At 39.9% G+C, this 9580-nt stretch overlaps 1 protein-coding gene across 1 annotated transcript; it reads left to right on the top strand.

Moving 5' to 3' along the window:
* The first annotated feature begins 7524 nt into the window (after nt 1-7524).
* Nucleotides 7525-8460, top strand: LOC129644698 (olfactory receptor 5I1-like). Its single transcript, XM_055570196.1, has one exon. The coding sequence runs from the start codon at nt 7528-7530 to the stop codon at nt 8458-8460; it is 933 nt and encodes a 310-aa protein (XP_055426171.1). The 5' UTR covers nt 7525-7527.
* The last annotated feature ends 1120 nt before the right edge of the window (nt 8461-9580 follow it).

Below are 9580 nucleotides of genomic sequence, written 5' to 3'. Positions count from 1 at the left end.
CTACTGAGCCGGAGCGCCACAACTGGAGAAGCCCATGCACCTCAAAATGACACAGTGCAGCCAAAGTGATAATAATAATGTTAGATAAGATGGGATAGGAGTTAGTGCTTACATGAACTTTAGAAGGGGACCCCCCACTGAGAAAGTGAACTGAAGTGGGCTTCCTTTAAAATGATGAGAGTGTGACTTCCCTGGTGGTCCAGTAGTTAACACTGTGCTTTTACTGCAGGGCATGCAGATTCCATCCCTGGTTGGGGAACTGGCATCCCACATGCAGTGTGGTCAAAGAAATCATAGTAGTAAAATTGCAAGAGCAACTTTGAACTAGAAAGTATTGCTGTTGTTGTTCAGTCACTAAGTTGTGTCTGAATCTGTGACCCCATGGATTGCAGCACACCAGGCTCCCCTGTCCTTCACCAGCTCCCAGAGCTTGCTCAAACTCATGTCCATTGAGTCGGTGACACCATCCAACCGACTCATCCTTTGCCTCCCTCTTCTGCCCTCAATCTTTCCCAGCATCAGGGTCTTTTTCCAATGAGTTGGCACTTCGTATCAGGTGGCCAAAGTACTGGAGCTTCAGCTTCAGCATCAGTCCTTCCAATGAATGTTCAGGGTTGACTTTCTTTAGGATTGACTGGTTATCATTAGTTAAATTAGAAATTATCTGTATTCGAATTGTGACACGCAAAGACATTTTAACGGAGCCTTAAAGAGGTCCGAAAAAATGCACGTGGCCTGTCCTTGCCCAGGTGGCTGACATACAGGTCTTGCAGATAGCTCCATTTTTAAGTGTAGTTGGAAATCTCTTGGTTCCTGGCAGCCTTCCCCTCCCAGGGACCCCATACCCACTTCGCAGACCCCTCAAAAGCTGTTCTTGTGCTGGCAGGTGAGAAGTATCCCAGGGTTGTTGACCTGCCTTACAGTCTTCTCCAGGCGTGCATTTTTGAAACAAAATGCATTTGTTCTTCCAAACATACCATATATGTGTGTTAGTTGCTTAGTCATATTCAACTCTGTGACCCCATGGACTCTAGGCCACCAGGCTCCTCTGTCCATGGAACTCTCCAGGCAAGAATACTGGAGTGGGTTGCAATTCCTTCTCCAGGGGATCTTCCCCACCCAGGGTCAAACACAGGTCTCCTGCATTGCAGGCAGACTCTACCATCTGTCACCAGTTGTGAGAGCAGCCCTCCTTTGAGGCTGATCCTGGGGAGGTTCTTGGGCTAAGGAGATTCTGTTCTTGATTTTAGTTGCCCAAGAGGCTGGACAATTCAGAAAAAATTAGCTTTACTTCTGAACACAGAATCTCCAAGTGTAGGCTGAAAAAGAATATGAGTGCCACAAAGGTGTACTTTCTGGGCATGCTCCAGCAAACAACTACAAGCAGTAGTTATGTTAGCATGCCATGTGTAATAATTTATGTTGTCTCTCTACATAACTATGAAATAAATTGGAATAATATTCTAAACAAAATTTTAAAGTTCTATTCTCCTGGTATCCAATTAGCAATTAACCCAGCTGTAAAAATGAAACACAATTTCAGGTTCTTGGAAATCTATTTTTTTAAAATTAAAATATAGTTGATTGACAAAGTTGTATTAGTTACAGGTGTACAGCAAAGTGATTCATATCACTTTTTTTGCATATGTTTGTTGTTACTTAATCACTAAGTCACATGTGACTCTTTTATTACCCCATGGAGCATAGCCATGCTTCTTTGTCCATGGGATTTGCCAGGCAAGTATACTGGAGTGGGCTCCCATTTCCTTCTTCAGGGGATCTTTCTGACCCAGGGATTAAACCAGTGTTTCCTGCTAAGCCCATATTTATATATATATGTTTATATATACTGGTGACCAAGAAGGTAAAGAATCTGCCTGCCAATGAAGGAAAAAAACAATTAATTTAGCACACACTTGCATTCCCAACGCCATTTTATGCTGTTTAAGACAAAGCATTTGGTTCTCATCACCCTCAGGCTGTCATTTTTTTCTTCCCCATTGGAAGCCCGCATTTGCCAAGGCCTAGGTCACCGCTGATCTGCATAGACAGAACCCTGTCTGTGGTGTAGTTTCCACTGCCATGGGTGAGCTGAGGGCTGGCTTTATAGACAGTGCACCGTCCACTGTGCCAGGCTCCCCTCTGCCCCATCTGGAGTAAAGGGGGCACAGTGGCTGCTCCTCCAACTTGTCTGTAAAGCAAACACAGAAAGGTTCTTCTGTATTTCTTTATGTGGCTTCACATAAATAATCTGGCCACTCTCTTACCTGCAAATTGTAAGAATTCGTGTGAATTTCTCATTCATTTATAATTTTATTGTACTTCATTTTACTGTGTGTGTGCTCACTCAGTTGTGTCCTATTCTTTGTGATCCCACGGACTGTAACCCACAAGGCTCCTCTGTCCATTGGATTATCCAAGCAAGGATCCTGGAGTGGGTTGCCATTTCCTCCTCCAGAGGATCTTCTCAACCTAAAGATCGAACCCCTGTCTCCTGTGGCTCCTGTATTGGCAAGTGGACTCTTTATCACTGAGCTACCAAGGAAGCCCATACACACACACACACACACACACACACACAGAGGCAACATTGCTCTAAATCTCATTTCAGTACTTTGATCACGCCATGAAATTTTCAATCTCCAATCAATTTCTTATTTTTTTTTCCTGTTTTGTCTCTCGTTCAGTATTCTGTTTGCCAAATTCTTCGTATGGAGTTCCATTTATCCTCCCTTTCTCTGTTTTGTATCCAGAACACCAGCTGACACACATACATAGAGTAAATGTTTGTATTGAGTTAGGATTATCAGGTCAATTCTGACCTTGGATGGCCAAAATTCCACTTGAACGTGATGCACAGACAATACATATTGGAGTCAATTTCATTCATCATTGACTTTCTCATGTGGTGAAATTAAATGTCTGCTGTCATATCCATAAACAAAAAATGTCACAACCATCCATGATTTCTGGCCGCCAAATGTGAATGAGGGCTCCCAAAACTGAGAGCCAGCAGATGCTGCCACCTGCACAGCTGTTTGCTGAGAGCTCAGGGAATGCACGCAGCAGCCATCTGCCACATTGGCCACGCCTTAAGGTGAGCGAGGAATTAAGGATGCAAACAATCAAGAGACAGAATTTGGCCCCAGACAGCAAGCTCCAGGAGCTGGTGATGGGCAGGGAAGCCTGACGTGCTGCAGTCCATGGGGTGTGGACAGGACTGAGTGACTGAACTGAACTGAGCTGAAGTGCATATGAAAGGAATGAATTCAGTGAGCCCAGAGGCTTGCATCTTTCCATATGTAGAAGAAAATTAACTCCTTGATATCTGATTTTCTCTACCTCACAATAATCTCTGATGTTCCGATTCTCTGTCCCCTTTGTTGCAAACTTGTGTACAGCCTGACTCCCCCTCCTGCCTCCTTGAGTGGTTTTCTCGTGGCTACTGATGCTGCCTCCTGGCCTCAAAGTCCTTAACATTCCCAACAAGTGAAATGTCTACTTTCAGGTTGTGACTATATTATTTTTTAGTTAACAATGTTTACTTAAAGGCCCTCTAATTCTCAATTCGTGAATGGATATATTTGGCTTCATTTCAGTTCACCACTGTCCTGTCACATAAAACTTCTATTAATTGATAAATTGCTTTGAACAAGTCAAATCAGATAGCAACTATCATCCTCCAATTTTATGTATAACAATCTACCATTTTGAAAGTCATAATATATTTTTGCTCGAGATGTTCTTAAGATACAGAAAAACACATTACATCATTTCCTTTGTGTGTACTTGACTCCTCTGTAGAACTCTAATTGCTCAGGTAAGTTTTCCCATTGGGATTTGGATATCAGAGTGTGTGATCCTATTTTACACATAGAAACTGATGTTTTGAGGATAAACATACTTAGGGTAATATAGGTTTTAAATTTTGAAAATATGTTTAACAAAAACAACAGCAGAAACAAAAACCTAATGTTTGATACATGATAGTGTTAAAGAATCTGCCTGCCAATGCAGGAGACATGGGTTTGATCTCTGCATCAGGAAGATCCCCTGGAGAAGGAAATGGCAACCCACTCCTGGATTCTTGCCTGGGAAACTGCAAGGACAGAGAAGCCTGGTGGGCTACAGTCCACGGGGTCACAAAAGAGCGGGACAAGACTTTGCAACTAAACAACAACAGCAAACCTTAAAACAAACCTCACCATTACTGGACTCTGATTAGGAATCAGAATTAAACACTGCGCTTATTATATATTATTTATTTTTAAGAATGGATGGAGCTATATATCAATTACAGCTGAACTGATTTTTATATTGTATTATTTGTCCTATCTTATGGTAATGTATTGATAGCAACAACTGTCAATACACATGCAAAAGGATTCAGGCAGATAAGAGGGCTGACTTTAAGGGAGAAGGAAAAAAATGTTTTAAAAAATAATGATATTACTCAGCCATTAAAAATAATGGAATAGTGCCATTTGCAGCAGCATGGATGGACCTAGAGAGTGTCATACTGAGTGAAGTAATTCAGACAGAGAAGGAGAAATATCATTTGACATTCTTTATATGCAGAACCTAAGAAGAGTTGATACAGTGAACGTATAAAAACAAAGAATCTTACAGACTCAGAGAACAACCTTATGGTTACCAGTGGAAAAGAGTAGCGGGTAGCGGGAAGAGAATGGGACCTGGGGGTGAGCATGCACACACCGCTGTAGTAAAAATGGACAATCAGCAAGGACCTACTGTATAGCACAGGGAGCTCTGTGCCATGTTATGTGGCTGCCTGGATGGATATAAGTTTGAGGGGGAATGGACACGTGCATGTGTATGGCTGAGTCCTTCTCTGTTCACCTAAAACTACCACAACATTGTTTGTTAATCAGATATACCTCAATACAAAATAAAAAAGCTTAAAGAAATTAAAATAAAAGGAAAAAAGAAAAAGTGACCAAGGACTTCCCTGGCAGGTGAGCACATTGAGTTTTGGGGAAATAACTATATTATTTACAGTAATCTTCTAAGCTCCACCATTTCTAACATTTCCATTTTGGGGAAGGTAGTGTTTATTGAAGAATGTCCAGTGTACAGAATGTCCAAACTCTGGACCTGTTCTTTGATTGCAAAGCTATGCAGCCCTGGACTATTCACTGGGCTGAAATCATCAGTTCCTTCTCAATAAAACTGAGAGTTGATCAGCACTGTTTAAAGAGCTGTGAGAATTAAATTCGATGAGAAAGTTTACTTTGAAAATTATAAGATGCAAATGTATTAATGTCAGATACACACATTTACCCAGAATTTGCCTAATCTACCTAGAAACAATGCAGATGCAGAAACGAACAGATGCAGAAAAATAGGTGTTGAACAATGCAGAATCTATAATTATTATTGTGTTTGTAGTTCATTTTCTGTACCCCAAAAATAGCTTCACAGATAGTTGTGCTTATTAACTCTAAATGTATACACAGTTTTAATAAGACATTTAGTTTTGTTAAGAACTTGGGACAAAAGATAGACAGGAGGTTAAGATTTTAGTAATGTGCTTAGATTATGTTCTGAGACAGAGAATATGAGATGACAATGAAAATGTTTTCAAATCTGAAGTTATTTAAATACTGAGTTTGTAAGAGCCATGAATAATGTAAATTGTTAAAATATATATGTGTATATAACATATATGCACACATATTTAACTTATCTTTAACTTTTATAGGCAGGAACAGTGAGGTACAGGGAGGCCTTGGCACGCTGCAGTCCTTGGAGTCCTAAAGAATCAAACGCTTATTTAACAACCGAGCAACCATAACAATGCATATAGCATTACAGGCATCAAAGGTTTTACTTACTTTGTTCAATACGTAATATGTTATGAAATGTACACAACATAATTCAAAGAACCATAATATCATAAATCAGGAATTCACAAATAGACTGACAAATAGATGTAAAGCTGGATTTTTGCCATCAGTGGGGAGAGAAATCAATTATCTCTATCCTGGGCAAAATGTGCCTGCTATAGACAAGTGTCACTTGCATTGCTGTGGGTTATCTACAATTTACAGAGCTGTGGACTAAAGCAATGACAAGGAAGTACAAAGGTAACATAGAGAGGTGGGTAGGTGAGCATTTATAACATCTTTTATCATTTTAATCAAAGAGGCCATCCAATATTCCTGAATATTATTGTATTGCCTAGATGAATTTAATAAATATGCAAGCATTTGGATTTCTCTAGTTGTATTTCATAGCTTGGATTTCAGATAACATAAAGTAGATATATGGAATTCTGCAGAATTACTGTGTTGCCAACTTTAGAACAGTGAATGAACAAGATGGTGAAGATATTGAGCCTAGAAGGAAATTTAATACGATTTGTTGCTGCTGCTGCTAAGTTGCTTCAGTCGTGTCCGACTCTGTTCGACCCCATAGACGGCAGGCCACCAAGCTCCCCCGTCCCTGGGATTCTCCAGGCAAGAACACTGGAGTGGGTTGCCATTTCCTTCTCCAATGCATGAAAGTGAAAAGTGAAAGTGAAGTTGTTCAGTTGTGTCTGACTCTTAGCGACCCCATGGACTACAGGCTACCAGGCTCCTCTATCCATGGGATTTTCCAGGCAAAAGTACTGGAGTGGGGTGCCATTGCCTTCTCCGATTTGATGAGGAAGGCACTGTCCTCTTCATTTTATACGTGATGAAGCTGAAATTCTGTGATTACTTGGCCTGCTGAAGACTTTATAACTGCTAAGTGGCAGAGTTAGGATTTAGTTACTTATATAACTAATTCTGAATCTTACCTCCTTCTATTTAATCAGTGTATTTCAAGAAACTTTAACTGGTTTCTTTAGTCCTCAGAGGCAAATTCTCAGCTCAAGGTGAGAAATAAAGAACTTCTACTCCTCTACATATATAAGGTTTCAACTGAAATAAAAATGTATCTATTTGTTGTGTAAACAAAAATACCACAAAGGAAAAGAGAGGCTAGTTACTCAGTTTGCTATGTATCAATGTAACTAACCTCAATCACTTGAAGTTGGTGACAGATGAAAGAAAGAAATTCAGAGTTCACCCGCTGGTTTGATGGTGTCTCATTTAATGAGGGAGGGGGGGATATATATATATATATAGCTTTAAGAAATAGAAGTATAAACAATCAATTCAATTAAATAAACTATCTCAGGGAATTCCCTGGCCATCCAGTGGTTAGGACTTTGTGCTTTCAGTATAAAGTAGATGGGTTCCATTGCTCATAGGGAACTAAGGTCCTGCAAGCTACATGTCTCTGCCAAACATTAAAAAAAAAAAAAATTTAACTAATTAAAAAAAAAGTATTTCAGTTGAAAAGCTATGCTTATACTAAACTTACTTTATTTATGCCCAAGTGTAAAGGCGGTGCCAAGTGGATTTAGAATTACTATTCTAACTACTTTAATTATTTTCCTTTGTAGCTTCTCTTCAGATTATTATCAACATCCCCATTGGTACCCTGCTGAAATTCCAACCTCCAGGAACCCTGCAGAGAATGCAGGTGGAGAACAGCGCTGTGAAGACACAGTTCTTTCTCTTGGGATTCAGTGACCACCCAGAACTGCAGAGTGCTCTTTTTGCTGTATTTCTGTCTGTCTACTCTGTTACCCTGATGGGCAACCTTAGGATGATTTTATTAATCACAATCAGTCCTCACTTGCACACCTCTATGTACTTTTTTCTCCACATTTTGTCTTTCATAGATGCCTGCTACTCTTCAGTCATTGCCCCCAAGTTACTTGTGGACTTAATTTCTGATAAGAAGACCATTTCTTACAATGGCTGTGCTGCACAGTTATATTTCTTCTGCTGTTTGGTGGACACAGAGCCTTTTCTCTTGACTGTCATGGCTTATGACCGGTACATAGCTATCTGCAACCCTCTGCTTTACACTGTTATTATGTCCAAGAGGATTTGCTGCCAGCTTGTAATTGGAGCGTTTTTAGGGGGCACCATGAGCTCAGTGATTCACACCACTAATACCTTTCACCTGACTTTCTGCTCCAGTGAAATTAACCATTACTTTTGTGACATCTCCCCTCTCTTCTCTCTGTCCTGCACTGACACCTACATCCATGACATTGTACTGGTGGTCTTTGCTAGTTTAGTGGAAGCCGTCTGCCTTCTCACAGTTCTTTTCTCTTATATCCTCATCATAGCACCCATTCTTAAAACAGAATCTGCTGACGGAAGAAGAAAAGGATTCTCCACTTGTGCGTCCCATCTGATTGTGGTCTCTATCAACGATGGTACCCTGATCTTCATTTATTTGCATCCCAGTGCTTGCCATTCACTGGATATTGATAAAGTGGCCTCTGTGTTCTATGCATTCATTATACCTATGCTGAACCGCTTGATTTACAGTCTGAGGAACAAAGATGTGAAAAACGCTTTTAGGAAAATGATTAGCAGGAAATTTCTTTCTTAAGAAAGGATGAAACTGAGGCTGACAACTTTTCTACCCTGTTTCTTGACCTTTAGTTTTAACTAATGGAAAAGTCAGTTTAGTATGGGTGTTCCCTAATTCTACAGGCAATGAAGCCTCAACTACAAAATTGGGCCAGAGGCTAATGTTAGAGCCAGGCCCTGTTACATATGTCTAATTCTTTATCATTTTAAGTTTTTTTTTTTTTCACACTCATTCATTGTTGGTGGAAGTTTAAATTAGTCTTCTTTATGGAAGATAATTTGCTATTATTTGAATGAAATATATAACTCACCTGGAATTTGAAAATTAAATATGCAAGTATCATTTAAACCAGTAATTCTAGCAATTGAACCTGCAAAAGTTTACCACTTTCAAAGTATTCATTGCATCAGAGCTTATAATCAGTTCAGTTCAGTTCATTTGTTTAGTTGTGTACTACTCTTTGCAACCCCATGGACCACAGCACGCCAGGCTTCCCTGTCCATCACCAACTCCTGGAGCTTACTCAAACTCATGTCCATCGAGTCGGTGACGCCATCCAACCATCTCATCCTCTGTCGTCCCCTTCTCCTCCCACCTACAATCTTTCCCAGCATCAGGGGCAAACTATTGAAAATAATCTAAATATCTACCAATAGGAAATAGGCTAAATGAAATAAATTTGAACTTTCATATTTTTTTCTCAGGAGTAGATTTACCCTTCATGTAATATTCTATATTTCATATTCTTACTCTTTGTCTCTCATTTTGTTATTATTATTTTACTCAATATTGGTTAAGCTTTTGATACATATTGCAGCACTCTTTTGTGAAAATTTATAAATGAAATTCACTGAGATTCTTTGTTAATTAACTTGATTTCCATGGCAGTATGTGTAGATGGTAGAGGCTTCTCTGAGGCTCAGTGATAAAGAACCCGCTTGCCAAATGCAGGAGACACAGGTTTGATCTCCGGGTCAGAAAGATCCCTTGAAGGAGGAAATGGCAACCTATTCCAGTATTCTTACCTGTGAAATTGCATGGACAGAGGACCATGGCTACAGCTTATGAGGCCACAGAAGAGTCAGAGAAGACTTAGTGATTAAACAACAGCAACCACATGCAGATTGAAGCTTAACTG

Source organism: Bubalus kerabau, chromosome 2 (genome assembly GCF_029407905.1).
Source record: "Bubalus kerabau isolate K-KA32 ecotype Philippines breed swamp buffalo chromosome 2, PCC_UOA_SB_1v2, whole genome shotgun sequence".
Classification (NCBI taxonomy): domain Eukaryota; kingdom Metazoa; phylum Chordata; class Mammalia; order Artiodactyla; family Bovidae; genus Bubalus; species Bubalus kerabau.
This window is presented reverse-complemented; position numbering and strand designations above follow the sequence as displayed.